At 48.8% G+C, this 19708-nt stretch overlaps 1 protein-coding gene across 2 annotated transcripts; it reads right to left on the bottom strand.

Moving 5' to 3' along the window:
* Positions 1-660: 660 nt before the first annotated feature.
* Positions 661-11455, bottom strand: LOC119952303 (zinc finger protein 623-like). Of its 2 annotated transcripts, XM_038775948.1 has the most exons (3): positions 11269-11455; positions 10332-10438; positions 661-1868 (listed from the first exon to the last, which is right to left on the bottom strand). In XM_038775948.1, the coding sequence occupies exon 3, from the start codon at positions 1756-1758 to the stop codon at positions 805-807; it is 954 nt and encodes a 317-aa protein (XP_038631876.1). In that variant the 5' UTR covers positions 1759-1868; positions 10332-10438; positions 11269-11455; the 3' UTR covers positions 661-804. The 2 variants fall into 2 exon arrangements, with proteins under 2 accessions (XP_038631876.1, XP_038631877.1); XM_038775949.1 differs by lacking the exon at positions 10332-10438.
* Between the last annotated feature and the right edge of the window lie 8253 nt (positions 11456-19708).

Raw genomic sequence — 19708 nt, 5'->3', positions numbered from 1 at the left:
ATAGATGGCCATGATTCCCAGTGAGGGCAAGGGCTGAGGAAATGGGATTGCAAACTCCAAGTCAGCAATGATTTTGGAGCAGACACTCACCCAGGGCAGTCCTGCCATCGGGTTAGAGGCTCATGGACATGTGCACCTCTTTTCTTATCAATGGTTCAGGTGTTAAGGGAATGAGATTCGAGGCCATCACTGACTTCATCGAAAAAGTCAGTGAAAAACAACCTCACCTACCTCATTCTGGCTGCCCCTTCCCCTCTCACAATTTTAACCCCTCACAACTTACACTCCTCACCTGCCCATAATCTATCCGCTCTTACCCAAGAATCTGTGCTGTGTGTGGACGAGCCTTCAAGTTATCATCCAACCTGGGAAGACAAAAGGAAACCCGCTCGAGGAGAGATACCAGAGAAACTATAGAAAGATGTGAGTTCAGGCCTAAGATGAGAGAACTTTAGAGACAGTTTGTCCCGGTGGGTTAGTGGAAGAGAGGGGAGCAGCAGAGGCAGCTGATCAGATTGTCTCAATTTTAGTGACAAAGAAGTTCCACAAGCTCCTCACACTTGCTGTTGGAGGTGAGGATGGAGGAGTCAGGGGAGAGGGAGAGCCTTTACGAGGAATTAACTTATGGTAGGAATATTAAATAAATTCAACATGCTGCACTTAACACAAACCTGATTTATTTGAACTTCATCGAGAATAGAATACTCTATCATGAGGCTGGAGTTTATTAACATCAGCAGAAACAGACCCAATGAACATAGTTCAATTCTGGATGCAATTAACAGAAAAATACATTCTCTGTAGTTACTTGTGAATTTGCTGGTGTCTCAGCAGTGCAGATGATTGGGTGAATCTCTTCCCACACTTGGAACAGGTAAACGGTCTCTCTCTAGTGTGAACTCGCTCGTGCACAGTGAGATTAGATGATTGCCTGAACCCACACCCACAGTGAGAACACCTAAACGGTCTCTCGTCAGTGTGAACACGTTGATGGGACATCAGTTCTCCGGAACTTTTAAAGCACTTCTTGCAGTCTTGGCATTGAAAAGGTCTCTCATCAGTGTGAACCATCAGGTGTCTCAGCAGGTGGGATGACTGAATGAATCCCTTCTGACAAATGGAGCAGATGAATGGTCTCTCCCCAGCATGAACCATCTGGTGTTTCAGTAGGGTGGATGACCGAGTAAATCCCTTCCCACACTCAGAGCAGCAGAATGGTCTCTCATTAGTGTGAAACTGCTGGTGTTGTAGCAGGCCCGATGATCGCGTGAATCTCTGTCCACACACAGAGCAGGTGAACGGTCTCTCCCCTGTGTGAACCCGCTGGTGTTGTAGCAGCCCTGATGATCGGGTGAATCGCTGCCCACACTCAGAGCAGAAGAACGGCATCTCCCCAGTGTGAACCCGCTGGTGTCTCATCAAGTGAGAGGAATGATTGAATCCCTTCCCACACTCGGAGCAGATGAATGGTCTCTCTCCAGTGTGACTGCGCTGGTGTCTGAGCAGGTTGGATGAATGAATAAATCCTTTCCCACACTCTGGGCAGCTGATTGGTCTCTCCCCAGTGTGAACTCGCTGGTGTAACCGCAGATTGGATGATCGAGCGAATCCCTTCCCACACACGGAGCAGGTTAACGGATTCTGCCCAGTGTGACTGCGCCGATGAGTTTCCAGTTCAGATGGGGATCCAAATCCCATCCCACAATCCCCACATTTCCATGGTTTCTCACCACTGTCAACAATGCTTTCTCCTTCCATGTTCAAAATCGCATAATATTCAGCTTCCGATAAATTGAGCAACTCTGTCAGATCCTGATGTGTTGTTTCAGTTTCAGTTTCCCGACTGCAAATCCTCACCTTCTGATACTCTGTGAAATTGATTTAAAACAGAAAAAAAGAGAATGAGTGAACCCACAAAAACACAAAGGCCAGTTGTGAAATTGAGCTGAATGAATCTGGTAACTTGTGGGGCCAGCACGAGGAAAACGTTCCCATGAAAGTGGCTGGATTGTTACAAAAACCCAACTGGTTCACAAATGTCCTTCAGGGAAGGGAACTGACCACCCAGCCTGGACTGACACAACACTCTGACTCTATATGAATATCAGATGATGACATGTGAAGACCAAACAGAGAGACTGCTGTGTCATTCAACACAATTATGGCTGATCTTGGGCTTCAACTCCATTTACCTGCCAGTTCCCCATATCCTTCAACAAATGGAGATCTCTCCACTCAGCCTGAAATACAGTTAGTGATGGAGCATGCACAACCGGCTGGGTTAGGCAACCGTGAGTAATAAGATAGAAAAAACAAGAGAAGAGTGAAAGAGACAGAGAGCAATTGTGGGAGAGGCAGGACGAAAGAGGAAATTTTTTATAGACCTAAAACAAGACCAGAACTTGGGCAGCATCTCCTGAAGCACTAACTGCCACGACCCAGAAGGACCAGGGTAGCAGGCGTCGATGAAGACCATCACCTCCAAGTCACACACTGCACCAACGTGACTGACATCCAGTACTGGAACAATAGAAATGTATTTCATTTAAATATTGGGCAGATTGAAGCCATTGTCTTCAGTTCCCAGTACAAAATCTGACTCCATCTCGTTCTCTGACAATTGTCTGAGAGTGAACCAGACTGTTCACCACAAACTGAGTTTCCAACCACATATCCACATCATCACCAAGACGGCCAATTTCCACCTCAGTAACATCGCCCGACTCCATCCGAGTCTCCGCTCATCAGCTGCTGAAACTCTCATCCATTCCTTTGTTTCCCCCAGTCTTAACTATCCGAACACACTCTTGGCCAGCCTCTCACATTCAACGTCTCTGCAACCTTGAGCTCATCCAAAACCCTGCTGCCTGTGTGTTTACTCAGACAAAGTCTTATTCACCTATTACTCCTGTGCTCACTGACCTACAAAGGCTTGGATTTAAAATGCAACAACATTTTAAATTTCCCATCCCTGTTTTCAACCTCACAATCCGCCAAGATAATTGTGCTCCTCTAATTCCAGTCTCCTTAGCATTTCATATTTTAATCACTCACCATCGCTGGTCATTCTTTAAATTTCCAAGATCCCAAGCTCTAAACTTCCTCCTGAAGCCTCTACACCTCACTTTCCTCCATTTAAAATACTCCCTAAAACCACCTCTTTGACTAAACATTTGTTCGTCTGCCCTGATATCTCTTCATGTGGCTCTGTATCATATGTGGCTTTATAACATTCCTGTGAAATAACTTGGAATGTAATATTACAAAAAAGATGCTGTATTGATACAAAATGTTATCATTGATTTGGACATATATAACTGTTCCTTTATTGTCACAAGGTCAATAACCTGTAACTCCTTACCTAACAGTATTATGGGAGCATCTTCACCACGAGGTGTTTCAAGATTAAATATCATGACTTCCAGTGGCGGCTATGAGGGAGTAGGTCGCACATTTGGTGGCTCCCGTTTCGGTCGGACTTTTGGACCTTCCCCCCCCCCGACTTTTTTGCGCTTTTGAGTGCGGAACTGGAAAGCAATAGTACTCAGGCACAGGACCCATACAGAATTGTACGGACCTAAGAAGCCGGAGGGACCGTAAACAGCAGAGGAAGTGGTTGAGTAAGGGCACAGCAGAGGAAGTGGCTGAGCAAGAGGCTGGTTTAGCTCACCAGGCTAAATCGCTGGCGTTTAAAGCAGACCAAGCAGGCCAGCAGCACGGTTCAATTCCTGTACCAGCCTCCCCGGACAGGCGCCGGAATGTGGCGACTAGGGGCTTTTCACAGTAACTTCATTGAAGCCTACTCGTGACAATAAGCGATTTTCATTTTTCATTTCACAGTGGAGGCTGTGAGAGGGACCAGCATGGCTGATGCTCAGAGCAAGGCGCCGACAGCCCAGCCCACAATGGAGCAACTGCTGCAGACTGCAGGAGGGCTTTTTGGCTCTGAAGCGTGACAACCTGGAGCCGCTACAGAAGTCGATTGACCGGATAGAAAAAAGGCTGGATGATCAGGCTGAGAAGCTCCAGCAGTTGGAGAAGTCAGTGGAGGAGCAGGCTGACTTTCAAACGGTAGCAGATGTGGAGGATTGGAGGTTGAGGGACCAGCAAAAAGTGCTTTTGGAAAGTCTGGAGGACCTGGACAACAGATCTCGCCAGCAGAACGCGAGAATCGTGGGCCTCCCGGAGGGGGCAGAGGGGCTGGACACTGCCGCGTATGTGAAGGGTATATTTCAGACGTTCCTGGGGAATGAGGTGTTCCCGCTCCCGCCGGTGGTGGACAGGACACACAGAGTGCAGGTGAGGCAGCCGTGACGAGGGGGTCCCCCACGAGCGATAGTGGTACGCTTTCAGAGGTACCTGGACAAGGAACGGGTGCTGTAAAGGGCAAAGAGCACACAAAGCTGTACTTGGGACAATACCACCCTGCGTGTTTACCAAGATTTGAGCGCTGAGGTGGCCAGCAGGAGGGGAGGCTACAGGCAGGTGAAGGACATACTGTATGAAAACAAGGTGGAATTCGGCTGCTTTTTCCAGCGCGACTGTGGGTTACGAATAAGGGTCAGCATCACTATTTCGAGGAAACCAAAGAGGCGATGGACTTCGTGAAGAAGCAAGGGCTGGCCCTGAGCTGAGGACGTTTGGACTCATGTTAGAACTTTTGAGTATATGTGGTGTCTCTCCCGTTTTGAAAATTGCCTGCATGTTTGGGTCCGTTTTTGTCGTTTCTTTTTTGAGGGTGTTGGAAGGTGGTAGGGATGTGTTTTTTTTGCGTGGTTTACTTGAATGTTTCCTCTTTGGGCTCTTGATGAGTTGGAGTTTGGCTGGAGGGAAAATAATAAAGAAAACAGTTAAAAGGGTTGGGTTAAGATGGATGGTTCAGGGGAATTCCATGAAGTGCAATCTTTTTCTGTGTCTGTATGGGAAAGACTGAGAGTGCCTGTTATTTCTTATCTCTTTTTTTTTTCTTGTTTAAATTGAATTGTGCTATTGTGGGGGTTGTTTATGACTTGTATAGAGTGTTTGCTTAAGTAATGCTGATCTGGGGAAGTGGTATGGATGGGTCGGGGGAGGGGTGACTGGGAATTATGGGTGGGAGACGCGCTGGCGCCGAGGCTGGGTGCCCCAGGCTAGCTGAGTGGGGCTAGTCAATGGAAGCCGAGGTGGGGGTGTGCATATAGTTAGATTAGAACAGGGGTTAGGTGATAGGATGGTGTTGCTGGGAGGGCGGGGGGGGGGGGGGGGGGGGGGGGGGGGGGGGAAAGAGAGTGTCGTTCTGCTAACGTGGATGGAAACTGGGCATGGCAACAGTGAGGTCATGGGTGGAGCCGGTCAGGAGGCGGGCCAGATGAAGCGCGGCTCATGGCTGGGAGGCTGGCCAAGGAAAGGGGATGGCTGGTCGGCAAAGGGGAGGGGGCGAAGTACCCCCCAACCAGGCTGATCACCTGGAATGTTAGAGGGTTAAACAGGCCAGTGAAGAGGGCGCGTGTGTTTGCGCATCTGAAGGCGGACATTGTCATGCTGCAGGAGACGCACCTGAAAGTGGAAGACCAGGTTAGGTTAAGGAAGGGCTGGGTCAGTCAGGTCTTTCATTCGGGGCTGGATTCTAAGACGAGGGGGTTGCGATCCTGATTAATAAAAAGGGTACAATTTGAGGCGGATGGCACAGTTGTGGATGGGGGTGGCAGGTTTGTTATGGTGAGGGGTAAACTCGAAGTGGTGAGAGTAGTCCTTGTCAGTGTGTATGCCCCTAACTGGGACGATGTGGATTTTATTAGGAGGATGCTAGGGAAGATCCCCGACTTGGATTCGCGTAAGCTGATCATGGGCGGGGACTTTAATACAGTCCTGGACCCGAGCCTGGACCGGTCATGTTCAAGAATGGGCAGGTTGCCAGCGATGGCAAAGGAACTGAGAGGATTCATGGAGCAAACGGGGGGGGTCCAGATCCGTGGAGATTTAGCTGGCCGACGGCGAGGGAGTTCTCGTACTACTCCCACGTCCACAAGGTGTATTCCCGAATTGACTACTTTGTTGTGAGTAGGGACCTGCTGGCCGGAATGGTGGGGGTAGAATATTCGGCAATTGTCATATCGGACCATGCTCCGCACTGGGTAGACCTGCAGTTTTGTAAGGACATCTTTCAGAGCCCACCATGGAGGCTGGAAGTTGGATTACTCGCGGAAGAGGCGGTGTGTGAGACGCTGAGGAAATGCATGCAGAATTACCTGCAGATGAACGATACTGGAGAAGTCTCGGCAGTGGTGCTCTGGGAGGCACTGAAGGCAGTGGTGAGAGGAAACGACAGAGGCTGCAGGCCAAATTTGGAGTGCTGACTACAGGCAAGGCTGTAGAGCAACTTAGAAAGGTAAAAGGCGCGATTCATGAGCATGGGGAGAAGGCCAGTAGAATGCTTGCGCAACAACTAAGGAAGAGGGAAGCGGCTAGGGAAATAGGGAGGGTAGTGGATGGGGAGTGTAATCTAATGGGTGACCCAGCAGCGCTGAACAATGTCTTTAAGACTTTTATAGGAAGCTATAAAATGAGGCGATTCCTGGACGGACTGACCTTCCCAAGAGTGGAGAGGGGGTTGGTGGATGGACTGGGGGCCGTGGTCAGGATCGAAGAGGTTTTGGGGGGCCTGAAGGTCATGCAGTCCGGTAAAGCACGAGGGCCGGACGTGTATCCGGTGGAGTTTTACAAAGTGTTTTCCGGGACTGTGGGGCCGATGCTGGTCAGGGTCTTTAACATGGCAAGAGACAGAGGGAGTTTACCCCGATGATGTCGCAGGCTACCATCTGGCTTATTCGGAAACGGGATAAGGACCCGGCTTGTGGATCATACAGGCCGATCTCTTTGATCAACGTAGATGCCAAGTTACTGGCCAAGATCTTGGCGACTAGAATTGTGGACTGTGTACCGGTGCGGGGGGAGAGGGGGGTGGGGGGGAAGAGTGGAACATAGAGTCTCGTTATACGCAGATGATCTGCTGTTATATGTACCGGACCCAATGGTGGGGCTGGACGGTATTATGGCATCCCTGAGGGAATTTGGCCGATTCACCGGACACAAACTGAACATGGCTAAGAGCGAGTTGTTTGTAATTCAGGCGAGGGGGCAGGAGAATAGGCTGAAGAGGTTGCCATTCAGGCCAGTGGGGGAAGAGTTTCCAATATTTGGGGATTCAGGTGGCACGGGACTGGGGCAAGTTGCATAAGCTCAACCTGTCCCGACTGGTGGAACGAGTGAGGGAGAAGGTCCGGAGGTGGGATGCGCTCCCGCTGTCATTGGCGTGGAGGGTGCAGACTGCTAAGATGACGATTCTCCCACGGCTCTTGTCTGTTTTTCAGTGTCTCCCCATCATTATCCCGCGGTCCTTCTTTAAGAGGCTGAATAAAATTATACTGGGATTTGTATGGGCAGGGAAGTCCCCGCGGGTGAAGAGGGTGATGCTTGAAAGGAACAGAGGAGAAGGGGGGTTGGTGTTGCCGAACTTCCGCAACTATTACTGGACGGCCAACATAACGATGATAAGGAAACGGATGGTGGGTGCTTCGCGCAGGGGCACTAGTTTAGCAGCCCTGGTCACAGCACCTCTGCCGCTTCCGCCGGCACGGTACTCCACCAGCCCGATAGTGGTGGGGGCTCTTCGGATCTGGGGCCTGTGGTGGAGACATGTAGGGAAGGTAAGAGCATCGGTGTGGACCCCGGGGTACATGGACGGGGGGCATCGACTGTGGAGGAGGGCAGGGATTGTGAGGATGGGGGATCTGTTCCTGGAAGGGAGCTTTTCAAGCATGAGGGCGCTGGAGGAGAGGTTTGGGCTGGCGAGAGGGAACGACTTTAGATACTTGCAGGTGCGGGATTTTATACGCAGACTGTTGCCGTCCTTCCCACATCTCCCGCCGAAGGGGAGGCAGGACAGGGTAGTTTCGAGGGGAGAGGTGGGAGAGGGTAGAATCTCAGATATCTATAAGGAACTAATGGGAGCTGAGGATACGCAGACCGTGCACCTGTAGCTTAAGTGGGTAGAGGAGCTCGGGGGGGGGGGGGGGGGGGGGAGATGGAGGACAGTATCTGGGCAGAAGCTCTGAGCAGAGTAAACACGACCACAACATGCGCCAGGCTCAGCCTGATCCAGTTTAAATCGTGCACCGGGCCCACATGATGGTGGCCCGGATGAGCAGATTCTTCGGGCTGGAGGACAAGTGTGCTAGATGCGTCGGAGGGCCGGCTCACCATGTACACATGTTCTGGTCCTGCCCTAAACTCAGGGGGTATTGGCAGGGATTTGCAGATGTCATGTCCCGGGTATTGAAAACTGGGGTGGTAATGAGCCCTGAGGTGGCAATCTTTGGGGTTTCGGAGGACCCGGGAGTCCAGGGAGAGAGGCCGATGTTCTGGCCTTTGCTTATCTGGTAGCCTGGCGACGAATACTGTTAGCATGGAGGGACTCAAAGCCCCCCCCCCCCCCCCCCCCCAAGGGCTGAGATATGGCTATCGGACATGGCAAGCTTTCGTGGCCTACAGAAAGTCAAGTTTGCCTTGAGAGGTTTGCTATTAGGTTTCGCCTGAAGGTGGCAGCCATTTATTGACTTCTTCGCAGAGGAGTAAGCGTCAGCAGAGTGTGGGCTGGGGGGGGGGGGGGGGGGATAGGCTAGGGTAGAGTAAAGTAGGGGGATACTGAGGCAGGTCCTTGCGTGAACAGAGTCGTGGTTTGCACTATGTTTACTTTGTATCTTGACTTTTTTTTGTACTGTACGATGTCACTTTTTCTATATGCCTAAAATACCTCAATAAAATTGTTTGTTAAAAAAATAAATAAATATCATCTTCTCCATAGGAAACTGGGGATGGATAATATCTGTTTATATCTATGGACTGAGAAACAAGGTCAACATCTCACATCATTCAAAATTAATTGCAGGGAATAAAACTGGTGCACAATTTGATGCTCAGAAGAAGAGAAATTAACTATATCACAGGGAAAAAAACATTTCTTTTATACAAATAAATTTAGAGTACCCAATTATTTTTTATTCCAATTAAGGGGCAATTTAGTGCGGCCAATTCATCTACCCTGCACATATTTTTGGGTTGTGGGGGTAAGACCGACAGAGACACAGGGAGGATGTACAAACTCCATACAGTGACCCGCTGCTGGGATTGAACCCAGGTCCTCAGCGCTGTGAAACAGCAGGGCTAGCCATTGCTTTTTTAAAATATAAATTTAAGAGTACCCAATTCATTTTTTTCCAATTAAGGGGCAATTTAATGTGGCCAATTCCCCTACCTGCACATCTTTGGGTTGTGGGGGCGAAACCCAAGCAAACACAAGGAGAATGTGCAAACTCCACACGGACAGTAACCCAGAGCCGGGATCGAACCTGGGACCACGGCGCCGTGAGGCAGCAGCACTAACCACTGCGCTACCATGCCACCCAAAACAATTCCTGACGATGAAACACACAATGGGAAGATAAAAGTGGTTAATCAGCAGCACATGGTCACGGGCTAGGCAGTGATGGAAACCTCATTCAGTCAGTCGAAGTGACAGAAAGTTTGATACAGGGCCACAGGGGGAGCTGGAGAATGGCAGGGAGGTGATGAGGGAGGGTAGAGGTGAAATAGCAATGGATGAACATGGATTCCGATCCACAGTAAAGGAGTCACACCAGCCAAGCGACATGGAACCTCTCACAGATAACAGAGTACAGCACTAAAAACTCTAAATTGTAGATGTATGGTCAAAACCCCTCACCTCAGAAACAATTTTACTATTTTCAATGTTAAAATCTCCCACTGGAGCACGTAACTGGGAAGATTTCAGGAGAACTGGGAAAAGTCTCCAAGTTGAGGAAATACCCGGAGAGCAGTGATGATGTCACTATGCAATTGTCGGTGTGATGGTGTCACAGACACGGATACAGAACATCTGGGTCTGTGCAAACAAGTGATCACCACACATTATGGAAAACAGGTGGGTCCTGAAGAGAGTGCAGAGGAGGGTTACCAGAATAGTTCAAGGAATGAGGGGTTTTATTTGTCAGGTTAGGTTTCAGGAAATAGGTTTGTTGAAGGATTGAGGGATTTGAATTGTCAGGTTAGGTTGGAGGAAATATGACTGTTCTGCTTGGAGCAAAGCAATTGAGGGGAGCTTTGATCGAGACATAAAAGTTTATGATGGATATCGATAAGACAGATATGGCAAGCAGTTTACATAAATTGATCGCAGAAGGATTACGGACACAGATTTAGATCTTTGATGAGATAGAGGGATAATATGAAGATATTTTACAGTGAGTGGTAATGACCAGAAACTGAATACTTGCATTCAGAGGCTGAGAATATCTGGGTCCTCATGAATTGAGTGACTCTCGCAGATTTTGATCTGATATTTGGTTTGATATTTCTGTCTTGCAAATCCTCTCCTCATATCCTGAAAAAGGAGTTTACAAAACAATCCATTAGTGTCAGTCCAGGATAGAAATTGAAAAGCGACAAATGTTCATACATAGAACATACAGTGCAGTACAGGCCCTTCAGCCATTTGGCCCATCGAGTCTGCACCGATCCATTTAAGCCCTCACCCTATCCCCTCAACCCAATAACCCCTCCTAACCTTTTTGGACACGAAGGGCAATTTGGCATGGCCAATCCACCTAACCTGCACGTCTTTGGACTGTGGGAGGAAACCGGAGCACCCGGAGGAAACCCACGCAGACACGGGGAGAACGTGCAGAATACGCACGTATTCTGTGACCCAGCAGGGAATCGAACCTGGGACCCTGGCGCTGTGAAGCCACAATGCTAACCACTATGCAACCGTGCTGCCTTATCTTCGTTTAAGTTGGGCAGCATGGTGGAGCAGTGCTTAGCATTGCTGCCTCACGTCGCCCAGGTCCCAGGTTCGATTCTGGACCACTGTCCGTGTGGAGTTTGCACATTCTCCCCATGTTTGCGTTGGTTTTGCCCCTACCACCCAAAGATGAGCAGGGTAGGTGGATTCGCCACACTAAATTGCTCCTTAATTGGAAAAAATGAATTGGGTACTCTAATTTTTTTTTTAAATCTTCGTTTAAGTTTGCTTTGTGTAAATCCTCTCCTTCTAACCCCTGTATAAGGGTTTTTCCAAAATCCATCGGTGTCAATCCAGGATATAAATTGACCGGATTGTCTCCTCCTGCTCCCTGGAGCAGGATGATCACGCATGAGCCCTGCTGCACAGCAGCTCCACCCGGGCCAAAAAAAAACAAATCCACCCATTACCGGTCTGTTCGCTGCAATCGCGGAGCCGGTAGTTTCTGATTCAGGGTCTTCGGCTTGCACCGAGTGTTTATGAAGTCTCCGTGTCCATGTCGCTGGCCCTTTTCCTGTCTCCCACCTACTCGCTCAGTTATTCTGCTGCAAACGCCATTTTATGACCAGCTGTGCACAACTCCGGTCACAGACCAGATTTGCGCATGATCAGAAAACAATGCAAAGCGCATGCTCCAAACATGCTCCGTCATGCGCATGTGTAAAGACCACTTGCTGTTTGGATAGGACAGAATGTGACCTATGAAAGCTGGGTTAGAATTCCATCAATAGAAGCCAATATTGTAACCATAATGTCTTTTGTGATCCGATGTGGGCGTCTCTGGCACAAAATATAAAATTATTCGTTCAGTTGATGCAACAAAGCTCACGAGAGTCTACCACAGTCCTGAGTGCAGTGAAGAACAGAACAAGTCCACATACATGTAAATTCACTGGAGTCTTGGTACATAGAATATAGAACATACAGTGCAGAAGGAGGCCATCCAGCCCATCGAGTTTGCATCGACCCACTTAAGCCCTAACTTTCACCCTATCCCCGTTACCCATAACCCCTCAACCTTTTTGGACACTGAGGGCAATTTTTAACATGGTCAATCCACCTAACCTGCACGACTTTGGACTGTGGGAGGAAACTGGAGCACCAGGAGGAAACACGTGGACATGCGTAGAAAGTGCAGACTCTGCATAGACAGTGACCCAGCGGGGAATTGAACTTGGGACCCTGGCGTTGTGAAGCCACAGTGCTAGCCACTGTGCTACTGTGGTAGTTGAGGTATTGATGTTATTCCCCCCCCCCCATACACCGCACATTTATACTCTGTTTCAATCCAGCCCAGAACCTCTTGCAGTTACGTCTCTGTGATGCCCACAACATCGTACCAGCGAATTTCAATGTGCGCAACAAGCTCAATTATCTTGTTTTGTATGCTGCGTACATTTAGGTACATCCTTGTCAGTCATGCAATGACCGCCACCCTCCTCATATTTGTCCCCTTTTTGAATCTGCCTGAAGTTAGTTTCCTGACACCTTCTATACTCTGTTCTATTATGTGTTCTGGAAACTTCACTAACCTCTCCTAAGCCTTTGGCCCCTTCAACTAGTTTAAAATCCTCGTCATTAACCTGCATTTCTACCTTCTCTTTTAATTTTAATACTCACCACCCCCCCCCCCCCTACTAAAGCCCTATCTACAGCCCAATTTATGCGATTCGCCAGGCTCTGATCCCAGCATTATTCAAATGAAGACCGTCCAATAGGAACAGTTCCCCTCTTCCCCAGTACTGGTGCTAATGTGCCATGAATTCAAACCCATTTATCCCACGCCAATCTTTGAGCCACGCATTTATCTCCTTAATCTTATTGACCCTATGCCAATTATCCCGTGGCTCAGGTAGTAATCCACAATTGATCACCATTTGGTTCTGCTTTTTAATTTAGCTACATGCTGTTCATAATCTCTTAGCAGAACCTTTGTCCATGTGCTAGCTATGTAATTGGTACCCACGTGGACCACAACAACTGGATCTTTGCCCTCCCACTCCAAGTTCCTCTGCAGCCCAGGTGACATATACCGAACATGAGCACCAGGTAGGCAACACAACCTTCGGGATTCTCGATCCTGGTCACAGAGAACAGCGTCAATGACCCAATATACTATCCACAATTATTACTACATTAAGTTTCTTCCCCCCACTTGAATGGCTACCTGTACCATGGTGCTGTGGTCAGTTTGCACATTCTTCCCGCAGGCCCCATTCCCGTTCACACAGGGAGCAAGAATCTCAAACCTGTTGGACAGGGACATGGGCTGAAGCTCCTGCAACCCTACCTCCCGGATCCCTCTGCCTGCCTCACCCGCAGCCACACCTTCCTATTCCTGATCACTGGCCGAATTTAAATTAGTTTTCTAAGCGCTGTGACTGCCTCCTAGAACACAGTATCCAGATACCTCTCCTCCTCCCTGATGTGTCACAACGTCCGTAGCTCATAATCCAGCTCATCAACTCTGAGCTGGAGTTCGTCAAGCAAACGAAACTTACTACAGATCACTGGGAACCACAATGGGGCCCACCAGCTCCTGTTTTGTGCAGGAACATCATGTCATTTGACCTTCCATCTTGACTTAGTTTTGAATTTGGTTTGCAAATTTTTAAAAAATCAAACTTTTTTTTAGATCTCTCCTTATTATCTCAGTCTGAAAGCAATTTATAACCAGTAATTTGAAGTGGATTTTCAATTTCAGCACAGCTTCCCTATTAGACAATCAAATCACAGCCTTCCTGTTATGTCACTTTTCAATATTTTCCTCTGGTCAGAGCAGTCAGTCAGTGAATCAGTGAAATCACCGACCGTCCTTGGCTGCTGCATGAATTTCACCCACTCTGCTCAGCTCCGCTCCCCCATACTACCAATTATAGCTCTTACATTATAAATCACAAAATATATTTTCAATTATAAGTGATTAAAGTTGTAACCAACCTTACCCACTACCTACCAATCAGCTATCTAAATTGTAGCCTTAGCTGCAGCAGGGCAAGACCCCTCTCTGAAGATTTAAACGTTACAAAGCAAGGAGAAAAATCAAAGGACATCTCGTCCCGCTCTGCACTGAATTCCCATTCTGATTCAAATTCACACATTTAAAGCTCCCTCTGTCTGTGCCTCTCCCTGTGGATTGTGGAGCTTCTGAAGGGCACGGAGTGGAGGAACCCCAGGGAATATGTGGTAGCGATGGTCAGGGCATTGGTTGGCAAGGAGATCTTTGTCAAGCACCTGAAGGTAGATCGTGCCCACAGGTCCCTTCGACAAAGGCAGAAGACTGGGGAACCAACACAGGGGATGATTGTGATGCTCCACAGGTACCAGGATAAAGAAGGTGGTCGGTGAAAAACTTGAAGTGGGAAGGACATTCCATCAACTTGTATCAAGACATTGGAGCAGATCTGACCAAGTGCCAGGCAGAATTAAATGCGGCCAAACCTGCACTGTACAAATGCAAGGTCATGCTCTACCACGTCAAGATTTGGATCACCTTTCAAGGCAAAGAGTACTACTTTTGATGCCCCGGAGAAGGTCAACAAATTTGTGCGTGAACACAACCTGGGAAATAGCAGTAGAGGGCAATGAGGGCGGCATGGCCTTTCGTTATCCAAGAGGGACACTCCAGAGGGGGAGGGGGGATGGGTGAGAGAAGAATACAGGGTTATTTAGAGTATCTGACCATTGAAGGGAGCTATTACACCAGCAAATAGGTTGGTCTATGGAGGTATAGCGAAGGAGTGCCTGGCAGGAGGGATGGGCAAAGCAGATGATTAATCAAAACAAAAAGTAAGAAGGGAGGAACTGGGGGTACAGAGTGCAGGGTAAAGCCAATGTTTGGAGCGGGGGAGAGGGGAAGGGTAGAAGGCTGTCTACAACAGGTCGCACATGGCAACAATGGAAGGGAGGAAGCAGGCAGTTTCCATCTTGAATGGCCTGAGAGTGAGAGCAAGGCCTGAGTGAATAGAACCAGGCCAAAAGGGTTAGTATGGCTGACCCCATAGAGCAGCTACAAGGAACGTGACAGGCCTCAATGGGCCGGTGAAGAGATCACGAGTTCTCGCTCTTCTCAAAAGCCTGAGGGTGGATATTGACTTCCGACAGGAGACACATCTAAGAGAGAGGGACCGACTGTGGGTAAGGAAGTACTGGGTGCGCCAAACACTTCCCGCATGTTCCAATACCAGGTCAAGGGGGTGGCCATATTAATTAGCAGGAAAGTACCATTCACAGCGATAAACAGTGACGGATCCAGGGGGCCGATTCTTTATGGTTAGTGGGACAATCGAAGGGGCCCCGGTAGTAATAGTAAATCTATACGCCCCAACTATGCAGAGTTTTTCAAGAAAACTATGGCCGAAATCCATGACCTAGACACCCACCGACTCATCAATGAGGAAGGGGGGGGGGGGGGGGGGGGGTGATTTTAACTGCGTTCAAGACCAAAATGGACAGATCCAATCTCAGGGAAAAATCCATAACAGGAACAGCCTGCTGAGAGTTAAACATCTTTATGGGGCAGACGGGGTGGGCGAGGGGGGGGGGGGGGGGGGGGTGAGGGGGGGGGGGGTGTGGCAGTAGACTTATGGAGGTTCAATCATCCAGGAGAAAAAAAGTTCTTCTCCCAAATGCACAAAGACTTTTCATTGGAGGGAGTATGAAAAATTAAATGAAAATCACTTATTGTCACGAGTAGGCTTCAATGAAGTTACTGTGAAATGCCCCTAGTCGCCACGATCCAGCACAGCTATCGAACCATGCTGCTGGCCTGCTTTAAAAGCCAGCGATTTAGCTGAGTGAGCTAAACCAGCCCCGAGTGTGTTCAGGGTTACTGAGGGTAGAATACTTTGTGACCGTAATCTCTGAACACGCACCTCATTATGTGGATGTAAAGTTGGAGAAGGCCGGGACTAAAGCCCCCCCATGGAGGCTGGACACAGGCCCTCCTTACTGATAGGGAATTCTGTACAAAGACAGCACAAGCGATTGATGGTTATGTGTCCTGCAACCAGAATGAGGTGGAGGGTGGGTGAGGGGGGTGGGGGTGAGGGGAGGTGGGGTGGGGATGAGGGGGGTGGGGGTGAGGGGCGGTGGCAGTGAGGGGGAGTGGGGGTGAGGGGGGTGAGGGGGTGGGGGGAAGCTCATCCTCCACGTTTTGGGAGACACTGCAGGCGGTGATCAGGGGGGAAATAGTAACTTATTCGGCCTTAGGGATTAGAGAGAAAAGGCTACCAGGCAATGGCTGATCGACTCTATATGGGAGGTTGATTGGCCCCAATCGTGGAACTGCTGGTGGAGGCGAAAAACCTGCAGGTGGAATTCGATTTGATCACCATGGGGAAAGCAGTCCTCCAACTCCAGCAGTCACGGGGGTGGAGGCCTTCTACGAACATGGAGACAAAGCCAGCTGCATCAACTGAGAAAGCAGGCTGTCGCAAAGGAAATAGTGCAAGTTAGGGACAGGAATGGTAGGATGGTGGCAGCCCTGAATAAGATTAATGAAACTTTTGCAAACTTTTACCAGGGACTGCCCACCTCTAAGCCCCCAGAGAGTGACTCAGAGATAAAACAGTTCATTGATAGACTGGAAATTTCAGTGGTGGAGGAGGAAAAGAGATAAGGTCTGGAGGTTCAACCATCCAAGAGAAAAAAAGTTCTCCATCTCCCAAATCCTTCTCCAAATTCCTCTCCCAACTGAGGAATGAGCTCTTCGCTGGGGCTGGAGGTGATCGTGGAATGCATTCATTCCGGGACCAGACAGGTTTCCAGTAGACGTTTACAAAAAAATTGAAACAGCATTGGCCCCGCACTTGCAGGAATTGTTCAATGATTCACTTTGAAGGGAGCCCTGCAGCCAATGCTGGCACAGGCCTTGATCTAATTGATCCCCAAAAAGGAGAAAGACCCTACAGGGTGTGGATCATTCAGACCCACATCTCTTAAATACTGATGCGAACGTCCCAGCAAAAACACTAGCGATGTGCCCGGAGAGTTGCCTGTCAGAAGTGACCGTGGAAGATCAGATTGTGTTTGTGAAGAGCCCACAGCTAATAGCAAACATCTGACCCCTGCTGAATGTAATAATGACCTCACTCAGGGAGGAGGCACATAGCGTTCATCTCCCTGAATTCTGAGAAACTCTTTGCTCGAGTAGAATGGAAGTAGCTCATGCAAATTGTTGTATCAGGGTTCACCACGTGGGTGAAACCTCTGTACAATGCTCCCAGGGAGAGCGTATGGATGAACGCTACCAGTTCTGAGTTATTTCAGCTGCACAGGTGAACAAGGCAAAGTACTTTCAGCTGCATAGTTAAACGACGCATAGGTACACTCCTGTTCACACTGGCAATTGAGCCACTGGCCATCGCTCTTCAGTTGGCAGAATGGTAAATGGGCATTCAAAGGGGCCTCACGGTAGCATGGTGGTTAGCATCAATGCTTCACAGCTCCAGGGTCCCAGGTTCGATTCCCGGCTGGGTCACTGTCTGTGTGGAGTCTGCACGTCCTCCCCGTGTGTGCGTGGGTTTCCTCCGGGTGCTCCGGTTTCCTCCCACAGTCCAAAGATGTGCGGGTTAGGTGGATTGGCCATGCTAAATTGCCCGTAGTGTAAGGTTAATGGGGGGGATTGTTGGGTTACGGGTATACGGGTTACGTGGGTTTAAGTAGGGTGATCATTGCTCGGCACAACATCGAGGGCCGAAGGGCCTGTTCTGTGCTGTACTGTTCTATGTTCTAAAGAGGGTATAGGGTGTACTTTATACGGAAGACGTGCTCCTCTCGGTTTTGCACCCCTGGCAAGCATGGGAAAGATAATGGGACTCCTGAAAGAGTTTTGTGTTTCTCAGGTTACAAACTCAACCTGGGGAAGAGTGAAATCTTTCCGCTGAATCCCCGAGGGGGAAGAGTGGATCTGGAGGAGTTACCATTTAAAGGTAACCCAAACCAATTCAGATACCTGGAGATACACATGGCTTACAACTGGATGGGGCTCCACAAGTGGAACCTCTGCAATGGAAGAGTTGAAGAGGGACCTACAAAGGTGGGACTTGCTACCGCTTTCGCTAGTGGGAACAGTACAGGAGATCAAAATGAATGTGCTGCCCAGATTCCTCTTCGTGTATAGTTCACTCCCAATCCTCGTCCGAAAATCCTTCTTCACCAGGGTTGATAAAGTAATCAATGGCCTTTTATTTATTTTTTTTGGAAGGGGGGGGGGGGGGGGGGGGGGGGCGGAGAATGTCCCAATTATATGAAAAACCATTTTGCAGAATGTGCGACACGTGGGAGGCCTGGCCCTGCTGAACCTGCTATTCTACTAATCAGTTACGTTTACTTGAGCGATGGAAAGGGATAGGTATATTATGCAGGGCAAGAGTTATAGCTGGGGGAAAGGCAATTATGATGCGATGAGGCAAGACTTAGGATGCATAGGATGGGGAAGGAAACTGCAGGGGATGGGCACAATTGAAATGTCGAACTTGTTCAAGGAACAGCTACTGCATGTCCTTGATAAGTATGTACCTGTCAGACAGGGAGGAAGTGGTCGAGCGAGGGAACCATGGTTCACTAAAGTAGTTGAATAACTTGTCAAGAGGAAGAAGGAGGCTTATGAAAAGATGAGACATGAAGGTTCAGTTAGGGCGCTCGAGAGTTACCAGTTAGCTCGGAAGGACCTAAAGAGAGAGCTAAGAAGAGCCAGGAGGGGACATGAGAATCTTTGGCAGGTTAGATCAAGGATAACCCTAAAGCTTTCTATGTATGTCAGGAATAAAGAATGACTCGGGTAAGAGTAGGGCCAGTCAAGGACAGTAGTGGGAAGTTGTGTGTGGAGTCCGAGGAGATAGGAGAGGTGCTAAATGAATATTTTTCGTCAATATTGACACAGGAAAAAGACAATGTTGTCGAGGAGAATACTGAGATACAGGCTACTAGACTAGAAGGGCTTGAGGTTCATAGGGGGCAGCACGGTAGCATTGTGGATAGCACAATCGCTTCACAGCTCCAGGGTCCCAGGTTCGATTCCCGGCTTGGGTCACTGTCTGTGCGGAGTCTGCACATCCTCCCCGTGTGTGCGTGGGTTTCCTCCGGGTGCTCCGGTTTCCTCCCACAGTCCAAAGATGTGCAAGTTAGGTGGATTGGACATGATAAATTCCCCTTAGTGTCCAAATTTGCCCCTAGTGTTGGGTGGGGTTACTGAGTTATGGGGATAGGGTGGAGGTGTTGACCTTGGGTAGGGGGTAGGGTTCTCTTTACATCGTGCAGACTCGATGGGCCGAATGGCCTCCTTCCGCACTGTAAATTCTATGATAAGGAGGAGGTGTTAGCAATTCTGGAAAGTGTGAAAATAGATAAATCACCTGGGCCGGATGGAATTTATCCTAGGATTCTCTGGGAAGCTAGGGAGGAGATTGCTGAATCTTTGGCTTTGATCTTTATGTCGTCATTGTCTACAGGAACAGTGCCAGAAGACTGGAGGATAGCAAATGTTGTCCTCTTGCTCAAGAAGGGGAGTAGAGACACCCCGCTAACTATAGACCAGTGAGCCTTACTTCTGTTGTGCACAAAGTCTTGGAATGGTTTATAAGAGATAGGATCTATAATGATCCAGAAAGAAATAATTTGATTAGGGATAGTCAACACGGTTTTGTGAAGGATAGGTCATGCCTCACACACCTTATTGAGATCTTTGAGAAGGTGACCAAACAGGTGGACGAGGGTAAAGCAGTTGATGTGGTGTGTATGGATTTCAGTACAGCGTTTGATAAGGTTCCCCATGGTAGGCTATTTCAGAAAATACGGAGGCATGGGATTCAGCGTGATTTAGCAGTTTGGATCAGAAATTGGCTAGCT

This window comes from Scyliorhinus canicula, chromosome 17, assembly GCF_902713615.1.
Source record: "Scyliorhinus canicula chromosome 17, sScyCan1.1, whole genome shotgun sequence".
Lineage (NCBI taxonomy): Eukaryota > Metazoa > Chordata > Chondrichthyes > Carcharhiniformes > Scyliorhinidae > Scyliorhinus > Scyliorhinus canicula.
This window is presented reverse-complemented; position numbering and strand designations above follow the sequence as displayed.

Coding starts and splice junctions, on each gene's coding strand:
- LOC119952303 (XM_038775948.1), bottom strand. CDS start 1,758: ATGGAAGGAGAAAGCATTGTTGACAGTGGTGAGAAACCATGGAAATGT.